The sequence below is a fragment of the Ipomoea nil genome, unplaced genomic scaffold (genome assembly GCF_001879475.1).
Source record: "Ipomoea nil cultivar Tokyo-kokei standard unplaced genomic scaffold, Asagao_1.1 scaffold1932, whole genome shotgun sequence".
NCBI lineage: Eukaryota > Viridiplantae > Streptophyta > Magnoliopsida > Solanales > Convolvulaceae > Ipomoea > Ipomoea nil.
In genome coordinates this window covers 211,304-227,323 of record NW_017618360.1, presented here as the reverse complement: position 1 = coordinate 227,323, position 16,020 = coordinate 211,304, and the positions used below count along the sequence as shown (strand labels likewise).

The following is a 16,020-nucleotide window of genomic DNA, read 5'->3' as shown; positions in this document are numbered from 1 at the left end:
ACAAATTATGTTGTGGAACTGTGTAGGTGGACACGGTTCCAAAATTATTCATAATTATGAATTTATAGTTCAAAAATTATGAACTTATAGTTTTGTAATTATTAATATAGAGATTCAATAATTGTAAATATGAAGTTCAAAAATTATAAATATATAGCTTTATAGTTATGAACATATAGTTCAGTAATTATGAACATAGAGTTCAATAATTGTGAATATAAAATTTAATAATTATGAATATGAAGTTCAAAAATTATGAATATATAGATTTATAATTATGAACATATGTTTAGTAATTATGAACATAGAACCGTGTCCACCTTGCAAGGTGGACACGGGTCCATAGCATAACGATTGGGAAGTTCGTCCATAACTGATTGTAAAGCCCCCACCTCGAAACATAATAAGCGATTCATATATTTCGTATTTAATTATTTGTACACCTTTCTCCAAAAAAATTATTTTTACACCTCTATATCTCATTGCATGATTCACATCTTCCTACACTATAATCTCATTGTAGGATGCTGCCCTCTATGCTATCACAACTAACACAATTGAACATGGCGCATTACCAATACAAAAGAAGATGATATGTACTGAAGATAAAGAGAATGGCAATGCTACCCTCAAGAAAATTAAGAAGGCTTAAAGAAATTTAAACCAGATGTAGTATTTTTTTTTTTTTTGACTCAACCAAATGTAGTATTTATTTACACTATTATTTTTAGACTAACATTATTTAGACTATTATTTTTAGACTAAGTATTTAGAAAATTGCCATAAATTATTTTAGTAAAAATTATAACCAATCATGATTGCATTATCTTGCATTCGTAAACTTAGAATTATATATTTAAATAAGCAAATTCAGCATCCGATTATCTATGCATAAATAACTTTAATATGCCCGCATGGGTAGCTCAACTGGTCATAGAGGTGAAACTTTGGAATAATGACCAGGGATCAAGTCTCACCAGCGACAGTGTGGGAGCAATCTCTCAAAGTGAGGGGGACTTTTTTGTATGCAGTGAGCACCACAGACGCTGTCGGGCCCTTAGGGTTGGGGTTCAGCCTTTTGGAATAAATAACTCTAATATAATCTTTTTTTCTAAATTTAGTTCCAGACTATCGTTTTTGCTATTGTACATCCCAGACTATTATTTTTTGGACACTTTTAATCCTTCTCATGATTTTTTATATTTTTAGTAAGGGCTTTTTTGTCTCTTCATATTTCTCTTTTGTTATTTTTCCGGTTTCAACCAGTTTAATTAGTTTAGAACTTTAGGTAACATCTGATTTTTAATAACCATATTTTACAACCAATTTTTAGCAAAGTCCTAAACCAATTACACTAGTTGAAATCGGAAAAATTACAAAAGAAAAATATGAAGAAACAAAATTGCCCTTACTAAAAATAGAAAAAGTCCTGAGAAGGATTAAATGTGTCCAAAAAACGATAATCTGTGATGTAAAATGACAAAAAACGATAGTCTGGGACTAAATTTGAAATTGTCACAAAAAATAAGAGACCTCGGGTGAAATTAACTCATTTTAAAATACTTATATAAAAATATAACATTGGATATTATCTCAATCAATGCACGTGAAAAACTAGTATCTCACGAAATAGTAAATTATATTCCGTAATTGACTTCTTAATTTAAAAGAAGTTCGTCCATAACAAATCGTAAACCTCACGTAATAATGGGTAAGGACGTGAGGTATATGTAAGGCTAAATTGACGGAGGAAACACGGCATACACGACGATTCAGCATTTTTAGGCTCGTTGACTAGACGTCTTTAGACTGATCTTTCGTCATCGTCACCGCGGAAATTTCACCCGTCTACCGGTCCAATATATCCACCCAATTTGGAAATCAAAACCAACTCCACAAGTCATCATAGCCGTCCACGTACGAACATGTAGTTCTGCCCATCACATCCATTTTGACATTTTACTCTCTTTTGTCCAATTTATTTTAAGTTTATACGTGAAGAATGCTCTTTTAGATCGAAATTCACTCGGCATAATCGAAAAAACATTTATTGAATTTTTTTTTTTTTAATACGTCTACAATGTCGAACGTCTCAAAAAAAAAAACATATAAATGTAGGGATGAATAAAACAATAAATCAAATTTATATATATAATAAATATAAATAGTTGGATTTGAATTTTAGAAAATAATTTATAGAGAAAAAATTTGTATATCGCAATTAAGATCATTGTAATGACAATTGAACACCCAATTGATCAGACCTAAATTCGAGTCATAAAACATGAATTCACCCTAACCCGACCTAAATTAATAATGGATCTCACTTGTATTTGTATTATTACAAAATAACCACTTAAATATCATTTATTATTGAAAAAAAATAAAACACCTCTTTATTACGAAGGCTTCAACTCAGTCAACTCGGAGCAGGCGCCTAAGTTTAATTTTTTATTTCAAAAACATCTACGAATAGCAACCACCGGAACCGCGCCGAACCGGAAGACAGTAGACGGCAAACGTTAAAATTAGAATTATAAAGCAGGCAGGCCGCGAAGACGACGAGCATAAACAGAAGAGCTGAAATATGAAAAGCAGAAGTGCCCCCCGAGGCGCCAAAGTGTCACCCAAATGGATCATCGTTTTCACAGCTCTCGGTTTCGCCTTCGGCATGCTTTTCTCTAACACTTACAGGTATTCCGTCTGTCTTTTCATATGTTTCTTGTTTGTCCTCACCTCACCTGACTCAAAACATGAAAACAACTCCTCTTTATTCATATCATATGCAGCTCAGCTCAGCTCTCCAAAATCTCTTATTTTCTTAAATTAAACATGCAAGTTTGTATATTAATTGTATAACGCAGTTTTTGGGTTTTTGGTTAAGTATAGATTTCTGGGTCCTCTTGAATCGGACGACCGGATCATTTTCGGACGGCGGTATAAACAACAAGAACAGGTGACTGGCGAGGTCTGGCCCACTGTGATTCCTTTTCCTTTTATTTTTCTGTTTTAATGTTTTTTTTTTTTGGTTTCTAGTATTCTTTTTCCGAATGTTCTGAATATACTGATTTAATTGTGTCCAGAATATTAATGAGAGTGGGGTTGGACAAATCAACAAAGCTCATGAAGCTATTGAGTGAGTGTTCCTAATTTAGCATATTCTTTGAAGTGGAAATGAGATTAAGTAATTCCAGAATTGAAGTAGATTCTTTTATTCCAAATACTGATTTTATGCTTGTTTTTGCCTGCTGGGTTAGTAGATCATTAGACAATTCAGTTGCTAAAATTAGCATAGAGCTGCCTTTGATCAAGAGTTCTGACAGTGTGGAGAAATCTGAAACCCGTTCTGAGGAAACCGAGAAGAGGAAGAAAGTGTTTATGGTTATTGGAATAAACACTGCCTTCAGTAGCAGAAAGAGGCGTGATTCCGTGAGGGAAACATGGATGCCTCAAGGTGATAATTAATGGTGAAATTGTTATACTGCATTTATTCCAGGTTTCCCACTTTTCGCCTCTCTTGACAATAGCTTGCTTGTTTGAATTAAAGGTGAAAAATTGCGTAAATTAGAAGATGAGAAGGGGATTGTTGTCCGCTTCATGATAGGCCACAGGTACATTATTTGCACGTCTTATGTTTGTTTAAATGCTAGCTTCATGGTGAGAATGGTCAATGTCTATAAGTAGGAGCTATATTTTCTTTCTTTGTACCAAAAGAACTAAGTAGTGTCTTTCTCGTTATTGTTTGTGAAGTTGAACTCACTTGATCTGAGTAATTTTCGTGCTGTTTTGCAGTGCGACATCCAATAGCATTTTAGATAGAGCAATTGACATGGAAGATGCTCAACACAACGACATTCTCAGACTTGTAAGTAGAATCCAGAACTCGATCTGTGTTTGTACTCAAGTTCCTTTAAAATGACGACGACATTTTGCAGAACCACATAGAAGGGTATCATGAGTTGTCTGCAAAGACAAAATCTTTCTTCTCCACTGCTGTTGCGAAATGGGATGCTGAGTTTTATGTCAAGGTTGACGATGATGTCCATGTCAACTTGGGTATATATATCTGCTTGCCACTTCTCCTCTTGATATGTAACACTCTTTTATATGGTTTTGGCTGATTATCATGATACATACGCAGGTACACTAGCTGCAACTCTTGCCAGGCATCGATTGAAGCCCAGGGTATATATTGGATGTATGAAATCTGGACCAGTTCTTTACAAAAAGTAAGGCCATTTAAAGCATTACGGGTTGACAGTAGTACATGTTTCCTGTTTAGAAATAACTCCATATCTCTGTGGAATTCAGTTTCTGTGTCTCGTTCTTATCTTGAGGGGATTCCTTTGTAGGGACGTTAAGTACCACGAACCTGAATTTTGGAAATTTGGAGAGACTGGAAATAATTACTTCCGGCATGCAACTGGGCAGATATACGCTATTTCAAAGGAGCTGGCAACATACGTCTCTACCAACAAGTAAGAAAGATTCTTGATATCTGTCTTATGAAGTATGGGGCATTTGGTTTTGCCACTATCTAAGCTTTTTCTTCATAAACCAAATTGTTTGAGTGAGTTTAGGACTTTCAAGTTCTGAACTCTAATATGGTGCAAAGAAATCAAGTCTCACTGAATTCGGGATTTCTCTCATTCCACTCATTATTCATCATTTTTATCTGTCAATTCCCGACATTTGAGTTGATGATTTCAGGGATGTTTTACACAAGTTTGCTAACGAAGATGTATCACTGGGTGCATGGCTACTTGGTCTAGAAGTCGAACACATTGATGATCGCAACATGTGCTGTGGAACTCCACATGGTATGTTTTGCTTTTCTCGTCTTGTTGCTTGCTTTCTTCAAGGATTCAGCCATGGCTGAAACAAGAACTCATCATATGTGCAGACTGCGAATGGAAGTTACAGGCGGGGAATGCTTGCGTGGCATCATTCGATTGGAGCTGCAGTGGAATCTGCAAATCAGTACAGAGAATGAAGGGTGTTCATGAGAGGTGTGGTGAAGGTGCTGCTACGCTCTGGAGTGCTCTCTTGTGATAATAACACTGTAAAAGAGGAGAAAATCACAATGCTTTTGGAAATAGTGGTAGTTTTGGGACTCAAAATTTTAGCTGCTGCAGTTTTGATGTAAGAAACCAGTATGCATACCTTTCTTAGCCTTTTGGCTAAGATGATGTGTAGTATCTGTTATTATCATTTAGTTTAATATACTTAATACCATGAGCTAGTAGTTTGCATGATATCAATTTCTTTTAGAAGCTTCATCAAATATGCGAGTAGCTCAGTTAATTTGACCGATCACCCTAAAATCTTGTTTTACTGATCAAAGAGATGATGAACAACCTTTGGATTCATTAATCCTTTAATATAATTGGCACGATGAGAACTGATGGAATTGTATTAATTGAACTTAATTACAATGAGTATAAGAGATGAGAATATATACAATAAACAGTCATATAGTAACTAGGAGTAGGAGATCTAGATTGACTCAAATACATAGAGTTTTAATACTCTCCCTCAAGCACATGGTACACTAGTGACTTGTAGCTTGTCTCTAAGTGAATATATCAGCAAGTTGACTTGAATTTGCCTGAGGCCACCCTGTCATGGACGAAGTGATAATCAATTTTCACATGCTTAGTACGGGCATAAAAAATTGGATTAGCACTCATATAGATAGCTCCCAGACTGTCACACCATAGCTTTGGAGTTGAAATTTCCGGCACATGTATCTCTCGTAATAGCGACATGATCCATAAAACGTCAACACAAACATCAACCAGAGCTTTGTATTCAGCTTCAGTGGAAGATCTAGTAATGGTTCTCTGTTTTTTTACAAACTCAAGATATGAGATTAGTGCCTAAAAAGACTGCATACCTACTCGTGGACTTACGATCTTCTGGACAACTAGCCCAATCAGGATCAGAAAAGGCATGAATTTCTTTTGAACTGAACTGCCGAATGTGCAACCCGAGGCCGAGAGTGCCCTTGACGTACCTGAGAACACGTTTGAGCTGTTCCAAGTGTGATACAGTGGGAGCATGCATGTGTTGACATAGCTGATTAACCGCAAAGGATAAATCAGGACGCGTGACTGTGAGATACTGTAAAGCCCTAGCTATACTCCTGTACTGGGTAGGATCACCATACAAATCTGCACTGAATGGAACATGTTTCGAAATAGGGATATGAGTGGAAAAAGGTTTGCACTCAGCCATTCCAGCACGTTTAAGAATATCATTCATATATAGTTGCTGAGATAAAATAATACCATCATTGCATTTAACAGTTTGAATACGCAGAAAGATATTTGGCTCACCAAGATCTATGATCTTGAAAGCAGCTGATAGTTTTGATATTAAGTGGGAAACCAGAACCTGATCACTTCCCATTACAAGAATGTCATCCACATAAACCAACAGATAGACTAAGGCAGAATCCTTAGAATAAAATAACAAAGAGACATTTGTTTTGGATGCTTGAAACCAACTGTTAATAAAAAGACATGCAAACGATTAAACCAGGCTCTAGGAGCTTGTTTTAATCCATATAGAGATCTTTTTAGCAAGCAGATATGGGATGGAAAATTAGTATCAACATAGCCAGGAGGTTGCTTCATATAAACAGTTTCAGCAAGATTACCATTCAGGAAAGCGTTATGAACATCCAGTTGCCTGATAGCCCATCCCGAAGATAAGGCTAAAGATAAAAGAAGCCTTACAGTTGTAGGTTTTACCACCAGACTGAATGTGTCAAAGAAATCATGGCCAGGTACCTGATTAAACCATTTTGCCACTAATCTTGCTTTATGTCTCTCAATAGTTCCATCAGCTTTTCTATTAGTCCTGAAAACCCATTTACAACCAATAACATTCATACCTGTGGTGGGAGGAGCTAGAGCCCAAGTCTGATTTTACAAGAGAGCATTGAATTCTTGGTCAATAGCATCACGCCGCTCTGAATATTTTACAGCTTGAGAATAACATGTGGGTTTCGTAGGACAAACCTGAGTCGATAGGGCCATAAGTGGTGCTTCGGACCTGCTGCGAGTAGCCATAGAGTGAGTACGCTCGGTAGGCCTGGTGGACCGACCACGAGGGCATCCTCGCCGTCGCTGAAGTGGAGCCGCGACGTCAGCCGAGGCTGTGGCAGAATCGTCGGAAATGGCCGGCCGGCGGCTGATCTGGAGGAGCATAGCAATCGAGGGCATGGTGGCGAGTTGATGAGTCAAAACAGATTCCACCCACGGAGCTTCATGATATCGAGACAAATCCTGTAAAGAAGATTTAGCAGCAAAGGGAAAAATTTCTTCATCAAATCTGACATGCTTGCATGTGTAAATCTTGTTAGTCTGAAGGTCCATGCACCTATACCCCCTAAAGGAATCTGGATAACCTAAGAAGACACATGGAGAAGATCTATATGACATTTTGTGACGATTGTATGGACGAAGATGACGATAACACAGACAGCCAAAGACACGAAGAAAAGAGTAGGATGGAGGGGATTTATGCAACAAGTGATGGGGACTGGAATTATTTAACACAGAAGATGACATTCTGTTAATTAAATAAGTGGCTGTCTCAAAGGCAAAATACCCGAATTTTAAAGGAACAGAAGCATGAGCTATGAGAGCTAGGCCAGTTTCAACAATGTGACGATGCTTACGCTCAACACGACCATTCTGTTCATGTGTATATGCACATGATTGCCTATGTTGAATTCCTAATTGAACAAAAGAGTTGTGTAATTTTTTATTTTTATTTTTTATATTCAACACCTAGGTCAGACTGAATGGATTTTATTTTACAATTGAATGACCTTTCAACAAGGATGCGAAACTTATCGAATATGACATAAAGATCATACTTCAATTTCATAGGAAAAAGCCATGTGAAAAGAGAATAATCATCCACAAATATTACAAAGTAACGGTAACTATTTGTAGATAGAATAAGAGCAGGTCCCCAAATGTCTGTGTAAATTAAATCAAAAACATGCGAACTAGAGGAAGTAACACGTGGGAGAGGAAAACTGGCAGATTTACCCAACTGGCACTCATTACACAAATTATTTGCACAATTGACTAAAGACCCACGAACTAAAGAAGGCTGAAGAATACGACTAAGAACGTGATGATGGGGATGACCTAGACGATTGTGCCAAACTGATGCCGAGGCACGGGCTGAGAAGAAAGCGGAAGGAGACGTGTATGGCAGCGGTAGAGTGTATAGTCCCCCAGAACAATTACCTCGAAGAAAAATTTCCTTGGTATTGATATCCCTCACAACAAAAAAGGTGGGGTGAAACTCAAAAAAAGACCTTATTATCATATGCAAATTTTTGAACGGATAATAAAGAATTTGACAAACTTGGAACATGAAGAATATCAGACAAATTAAAAGATTTAGAAGGGGTATTGAAAGAGGCATGACCAACATGACTAATAGATAAACTCATATCGTCACCAATACGTAAAGTGTCGTTACCAACATATTCTTCTGAAGTGGACAAGGCAACAATGTCCGGGGTGGCATGGTTGGTAGCACCAGTGTCTGGAATCCACATCTGAGATCCACCAATGTCTGAATTATTTGGGTAGGTTATATTGGCTTGAGTCGGTGGATCATAACGATTGTAACATGCAACCACTTCGTGACATGTGCGTTTGCAAATTTGACATTTAATTTGATTACCTCCTCCGTTATTACCACGACCGCGGCCACCCTGTTATCGTCGGCCACCGCCTCGATGCTGATTGCCGCCGCCCCTCTAGTTACCGTCGCGGCCCTGTCCGCCTCGACCGGAACGATCGCCACCATGCTGAACTGCCAACGCCGCCGAGGCACCGCCATAGTCCTGGCTGGAGATAAACTCATGGGCACCGAGAAAATCCGTCAGCTCTTGAAGAGTAACCGGTTGACCCCGAACGGAAAGAGAAGTCATCAATGACCGGAACTCTGACCTCAAACCGCGAAAGACGAAAAGGTTTTGATCGTCTAGGGTTACGGTTCGGCCGGCTAGGGTTAGTTCCTCAATAATTACCTGAGCTCGGCCGATGTAGTCTACCACGAATGAATCACCCTGTTCTAAACCTTGTAAATGACCAAGAAACGAGATCGGAAAGGCTTGATTCAAGCCCGAGCTCGTGTGTGCCAGCACCTGCGGGCACGAATGTCTCCGGAAATTGGCTGGCCTTGCGGGCTAAGTTATGCCAACTTTCGGTATCGATTTTTCCACGGCCTGGGGCCGAAACTAGCCAGTCTGGGGCTGAAGGCCAACAGACGAACATGGGATTAAATTCTTCAGTTATGAAATTAACTTCAATTTCAATTTTTTGAATTTAAATCTTGAGTAATGGCTTGTTGTTTCAGATGTTACAAAGCTAAGATTAATGACTTTGTTTAATGCTATTGAAGTCCAACATCCCTATATAAGAAGGGGTAGAGGGCAGAAGTTTTTCACGACACAGTGAACAAGCACACAACAAGAAAATATATTTTTCAGTTTCAAAATACTTCTGCTTCTACTCCTTTCTTAAGCCTAACTGTGTTCAAGGCTTTGCTCTAGTTCGCTGGGTTCGTTCGTTTGGGTGCTCAAACGTTGAACCGTAGCACGTTTTATCCTTGGAAACCTAGGCCACAGCGCTCCTAGCACTTTTGAGAGGTGGCAAATAAGGTTTTAAGAAAAGAGTGGTCACTTGACTCGCGCTAAAAACCCTATACCCATACACGAGCCATCTTTTCCTTCTTTCGGTTTTGGATTATGCTTCTAAGCAAAATCCTCCTATCTATTTGTTTTGTCATTAAATTGGATTTATAATCTGAGGATTATTAGTTTCAATTTTTGGCTTATATATATATATATATATATATATATATATATATATATATATATATAGATTTTGAATCCAGTGCGCACCCCCTATTTAGCCGAGTCCGTAAGCACACTCTCTGATCGTTGATGTTTATTTTTCAACGATCAAGATGATGTGATTTTTTAACACACGTGCGCTGGTTATGTATGTAGGTAGGGGTTGTTTTGTAATTCATCATTTTCTTTGATTATGACAAGTCATTATCTTCGCCGGTTATTTTGCGTGTGGGTGTAGATAAAATAGGGATTTTATTTTGCTTCTCTCTCCACAGCAGTTGCTAGAGCTTTTTGTCGCGCAGCCTCGTCCTTTTTCGCAGACGATTCTTCTCCCGTCGCCTCATCGCTCCGGTATACACGTCGTCGGGTAATATTCATGGCTGGTTCCAGCAGGAGGCAGTCTAAGCGGCTTAGAGGCATCTCTTCTACTTCCAGTTCAAGTAATCTTTTCACAGATTCTTTGTTTTTTTTCAACCTTTTTTTTGTTTGTTTTGGGGGCTTTTTTTTTTTTTCTGGGGGTTTGTGGGTTAGCTACTGTTCCGGGATGATTTTGGGTTGGGATTTAGGTATTTTTATTTTTCTTGGGTTGTAGCTCTTCTGTGTTTTTTTTTTTTTTTTTGGGGGGGGGGGGGGGGGGGGGGGGGGGGGGGGGTTTCTCTGGTGTGTTTTGGTTTTGGAATTCGTCCGTTTCCGTAGGGTTTGGGGTGGGGGCGACGAGTGTGATGTTGAGTGCTGTACGATTTTTGGGTTAGGATAATACACACATATATACAGACTTTTGATTTTGGTAGTCTTATGTTAGTATACCTTAATAATTGGGGGTGCAGTATATGTTCGTCCAATGTAATCCATCAGAAATGGAATGGAAGGGAAGGGAAGGGTATACTAGCTACTTTTTCTTGGCCAAAGAGTTTGACCATTTCTGGATTTTTTTTTTTTTATGAATCCTGGTACGATCATATACTTTTCTTCTATTTTTGCTGCAGTATGTAGGGTTTATTTGACTGCTTGGTTATAGACTTGTATGTATGTGTTGAATGATGATCAAAGTTGTGCATTTATTTTATTTTATTTTTAATCTCTGAAAATCATTTTTTTATGGGGTATTCTATTGAAGAATGATGACTTGATTCTTGACAAAGCTGCCTCCTAATGTAAAGTAGCCTACATATACCCAAAAGTAAAAAGTTTTATGAGAATTTTATTATATGCATACCATTGTTTCTCTGAAATTATAGGAAAACTGAAATCTTGATTTTTAGATGCACTGGATAGATATGTAATTTTAATTTTATTTCTTGGTTCCCTAGATGTGTTAGGGGAAAATTTATCATTACATAAATCCTGTTGTGCTCTTCAGCTAATATCATTCTGATTTTAATTGGTATGGTCTTTGTGAGCTATCTCAGTAATTGTTCAACACATCAAATGCGTAATCTTCATCTTCTGCGAGAGCCTAAAGGTTTATTGGAAGATCATATATGGTTGTGGAGGATTCAAAGATTTGGGGGAGTGGAAATGCTGTGAAGGAACCTAAAGGGAATCATCCGAAATGCTCAAACATTAGCAATGATGATTTCGCGTTTATCATGAATACGACCTTTTGCTCAACAAAATGAGGTAGTTGATGCGAGTGAGAATACAGAAGTCAACGTAACAGAGCGTACAAATCTTGATAGAATTAGATATGGTATGGTTGAAGCTGGATGCCAAGACACAACTGAGAGTTCAAGTTCTTTTGAGGAATCTATTTCCGGAGTTGATGAATCTAATCTTTGTGGTGACGTTACGTCACCAGTAGCATTTGGTGAAGTCGGTGATATATTAAGCATGAGGTATTGTTTTTCCCTGGCAGCTTCATTGTTTATATTTTCTTGTTTGACCACTAACTGGGGCTTAACGTTTCTCTATCCTTGAGCCCTAGGATTGTGTTATATAATTCTATGTATTGAAGCAGTGATGTTTCTTGGGGTGAGTTCGGGAGTGAGAGTCAAACCTGAGATCTTTTGAGTACGAAACTATATGCAAGGGTACTTAGCTTTCTCTCTTTGCACTTATTCATCATTTGTTTTTTTATTTTTTTTGTGCTTGGATTTGTGAATTCATTGGTGTGTTGTTTGTGTGTGCGTCTTTGGGTTTGGGTCTGTGCATAGAAATTTCATAACAGTTTATACTGTTCTGCGTTTTAATTATTTGTGTTGTGCTGTATTTTGTTCCTTGTGTTAATGGTGGTTGTTACCAGGGGACATTGCTATTGAGTCGGTAGTGGGTGAAGATGTGGTAGCACCCTTGCCACCACCCCCCGTTGATGTGGAATTACCCGCTCGTCTCGACCAACAGGGGTCGGATTCCGATGACTCAGATGATGGCGTTGATGCAGTTGACGATACACTATTCCCCTCCCCCCCCCCCCCCCCCCCCCCCCTCCCCCTTCTTAAGATTCGTGTGTCCCCTAAGCATCTCGTCAATCCAATTAAGCGATTTAACGCTTGCATGATGCGTGGTGTGGTTTTTGTGTTTTGTTATGTGCGTATAAGGCAACCAGCGTGTGCATATTACTATTTCTGGAGAAATGCATTTTTTAGTCTGTGCGTAGTGTTGATCAGTTTGCCCGTGGTATGTGCATATGGCACAGTTGACATTTTATCATGTACCTAATCACATGGTTTATACTAATGTCTAGTGGTAGCTAGTGTGGACATTGGTACTATTATTAGTTGATCATGAATTGCCTAATCTCAATCATCTTCGTCTTGATAGGTTTTGATAATATAAAAAACAAATGTATGTGCGTACGGGGGAACCAGTCTGTGCAAATTGTTGTGTTGGTTAACAGTGTGTATTTGAATTTAATTGTAATTTAATTTCTGAATTATTTTCGAAATAAACGTGCAATAGACATTTTAACCTCTAACTAATCACACGCTGCATCATGTCTACGCACATACCATAACCAATCACCCCAAAACACCAATGACATTTACTTCGCTCACCCAAAAAACAAATACAACACTAAAAGCATCGGCATCATGCGCACAATTCGGTTTACTGATATGCACCTACCTGTGTTCGTCTTATCATCCAACATCACAATCTACAATTTACGCTACCACTAACTCTTCAAACATTCTGTGTCCTAACGCACTCTAACAAATAGGTTACTCACGCACAGACGTCCCATTCTAATGCTTCTTAAATGTACACTTTTCTTGAGAAGTGTTTACAGTTATCCCTCAGTTTTGTTTGCTTCGTACGCACACAAACACAACGTATTCATGCAATTACAAAACCACACCCAAATCATTCATGTAAATATGCCCATTTAATAACATTATACATGAACACTCTCAATCATCAAGCCTGACATTTTTTTTGGCCGACCTTCCAATTCACAACATTGCATTTCACGCTACTCACACCCGTCATTTCGTTCAGCCAAACGCACACGCTTCCATTACTAAAATGCACACACAAGCACCCATATGCACACGCTAGTCAATTAATATGCACAAACTACTTTCATAATATGCATCATAGTCCAAAAAACCAAACGCCCTTACTCCTGCACAATCTACCCCATACCATTCATTCTGGCCGAATCATGCTTACGCACGTCCCATAACCAAACACCCCAAAACACTAATGACATTTACTTCCCTCACCCCAAAAAACAAATGCACCACTAAAAAAAAAAAAAAAAAAAACCGCCTCATGCGCACACGCTGTTGACAAATATGCACCTACCTATGTTCGTCTTATAATCCAACATCACAATCTAGAATTTACGCTACCACTACCTCTTTAAACACTTTGTGTCCTACCGCACTCTAACAAATAGGTTACTCACGCACACACGTCCCATTCTACGTTGTTTGTATTACGATGCATTCTAAACAAACACGACAAAAAATGAAACCTGAAAAATTCACAAACCGGAAAAAAGTAATGCACACGCCTGTTGACAAATATGCACCTACCTATGTTCGTCTTATCATCCAACATCACAATCTATAATTTACGCTACCACTACCTCTTTAAACATTCGGTGTCCTACCGCACTCTAAAAAATGCACAGACCGAAAACAAGTAATGCACGTACCGGAGTTGCTAGAAGTCATTCCCTATTCTTGATCTGCGCTACTGCCTCCCGATTCAGGTATACACTCCCAGTGGTGCGTTTTGTTTTGGTGGCCTTCTTCATGCAAGTTTAAGGGTCAACACAGGTGGTCAAATAATTGTTAACATCCGTTTCCATTCATATTCTCCTAAAAATAATCCAAAAGATTCCAATTCAAATCTATCCATAATTAAACAAATAACTACAATTACTACTTAACCCTTTTGATTTTAATATATCCTTATTTAATTGAATATTCTCTTCTAATCTCCACCATTCATGAAGAATGAATCAATGACTAATAGGAGATCTCATGATTTCATCTATAATAGGGGTGCACCGGATTCGAAGCCTATATATATATATATATATATATATATATATATATATATATATATATATATATATATATATATTTCGGATATATATTCAATAATATTTTATATATTTTTGTGTGTATATATAAATATTATTTTGAGATATTAAATCGATTTGGTTCATTATTTGCAACATAATTTGCCTCACAAATCAAATCGATTGAAAAGATATTGACAAGAATCGAATTTGGTACAAGAGTTGATGTTCCAACCGGACTAGTTGATTGTATATTTACCCTGGGGTGAACACCGACAATTGTGATTCTTAACCCAGAGCACTGAGGCCAAATAATTGAAGTTGGACGTATATTCAGCGTGGGTTGGACATGCTAAAGTTGTGTTTCCTGATGGACACATAATAGTGAAGACATAATACGATGAAAGCGGAGCTTCTGTCCTGCACAACAAATGCATTTCGGAAACTTATGGCCGCCTAACCCCTCTGCTATCTTCTATTTGCGTCAACACTTTAATGATTGCTAATACTATATATTCACTTAATAATTGCTTTTAATATTTGGTGGTGTATTCATTGGTGCCCAAAAAAATAATAAATATTGTCTAGATTTATTGATTGTCAACTCTGTAATAAATGTATTATTGAACATTCTTAAGCCTAGTTTTGCAAATCTCTTTTTGAAGCATAGCATGACAACATTTATCATTGCGATTATTGTCAACTCTGTAATAAATGTATTATTGAACATTCATAAGAGCATCAATAATAGTGGAGATATTTTGTGATTTTTGTAAGTGTGATTATGAAAAAAATAATTGAATTTTTAAAATATATATTAAAATACATTGTCAGGCGCACTTGATGTGCCACCGGGCGCGTGCATTGCTATGAGCCAAACGTGCACAGCCTTTGATTTTTTTCTTCAGCTTGGCGCACAAGTTATTGTTGCAATAACCCAACTACAGATGAACGCATACACTCTCTCTCCTACAACCTCTCTCTAATTTGTCAATAACTTATTTTCCAAATAACCACCGATAAGGATGCTCTAAGCCTCGTTTTACAATTCTCTTTTTGAAGCATAGCATGAGAACATTTATCATTGCGATTACTGTTTGGAAAAGAAAAAGATATGAAGCAAATAGATTTCATGGGTTTGTGTATTTGGCCATCATCCAGTTTTGGCAACTGTTATACCAGAGACCAGGGTTCATATTATATTGTAAATTTGGTTTAAAAATTATGTTTGCATTAATAATTTTTGTATTTGTAAATAAATTGAAGACAAATAACATGAAAATTACTGATACATAAATTGTTAATTGTAGATACAAAATATGTTAATTATAAACACATATAACAGTTTAACGGTACTGAATGTGTCGATTGCAGGTATATAATATGAAAGTTAATTTTGGACTAAGGTCCACAGTGCAAGGTAAACCATGATCCAAGATATAATTTGCCCAATTTTGGTATGCTCCGTTTCCCATTTCAATTAAACTATATTCAAATTATACATTTATATTTTTAAACTAGTAGTAAATTATACATTTATATTTATATTGTTAAGAATGCAAAATTTTCAGAAATGATATAGCAAGAAAGTTGGATCCAGACAGACATGTTTTATTCTGTTGGAGAGTGAGAAAATGGGGGATGGCGGAGAGGGGAA

The 16,020-nt window shown here is 37.4% G+C and overlaps 1 protein-coding gene across 8 annotated transcripts; it reads left to right on the top strand.

The window, feature by feature from the left end:
* The first annotated feature begins 2,565 nt into the window (after nucleotides 1–2,565).
* LOC109194126 (beta-1,3-galactosyltransferase 7-like) lies at nucleotides 2,566–5,255 on the top strand. 8 transcript variants are annotated; one of them, XM_019345028.1, is made up of 11 exons: nucleotides 2,566–2,694; nucleotides 2,890–2,956; nucleotides 3,084–3,136; nucleotides 3,261–3,454; nucleotides 3,548–3,611; nucleotides 3,793–3,865; nucleotides 3,936–4,056; nucleotides 4,142–4,229; nucleotides 4,353–4,478; nucleotides 4,711–4,820; nucleotides 4,904–5,255. In XM_019345028.1, exons 1-11 carry the CDS (start codon nucleotides 2,588–2,590, stop codon nucleotides 5,050–5,052), a joined length of 1,152 nt encoding a protein of 383 aa, XP_019200573.1. In that variant the 5' UTR covers nucleotides 2,566–2,587; the 3' UTR covers nucleotides 5,053–5,255. The 8 variants fall into 8 exon arrangements, with proteins under 8 accessions (XP_019200573.1, XP_019200572.1, XP_019200575.1 ...); XM_019345027.1 differs by having other exon boundaries at nucleotides 3,258–3,454; XM_019345030.1 differs by having other exon boundaries at nucleotides 2,890–2,957; nucleotides 3,088–3,136.
* The last annotated feature ends 10,765 nt before the right edge of the window (nucleotides 5,256–16,020 follow it).

Bases quoted from the DNA above. Each gene is read 5' to 3' on its own strand.
- LOC109194126 (XM_019345022.1), top strand. From the start codon at position 2,588: ATGAAAAGCAGAAGTGCCCCCCGAGGCGCCAAAGTGTCACCCAAATGG. The intron at 2,969-3,083 runs GTCTGGCCCACT...AATTGTGTCCAG, and splicing joins AAGAACAGGTGACTGGCGAG to AATATTAATGAGAGTGGGGT. The intron at 4,479-4,710 runs GTAAGAAAGATT...TGATGATTTCAG, and splicing joins ACATACGTCTCTACCAACAA to GGATGTTTTACACAAGTTTG.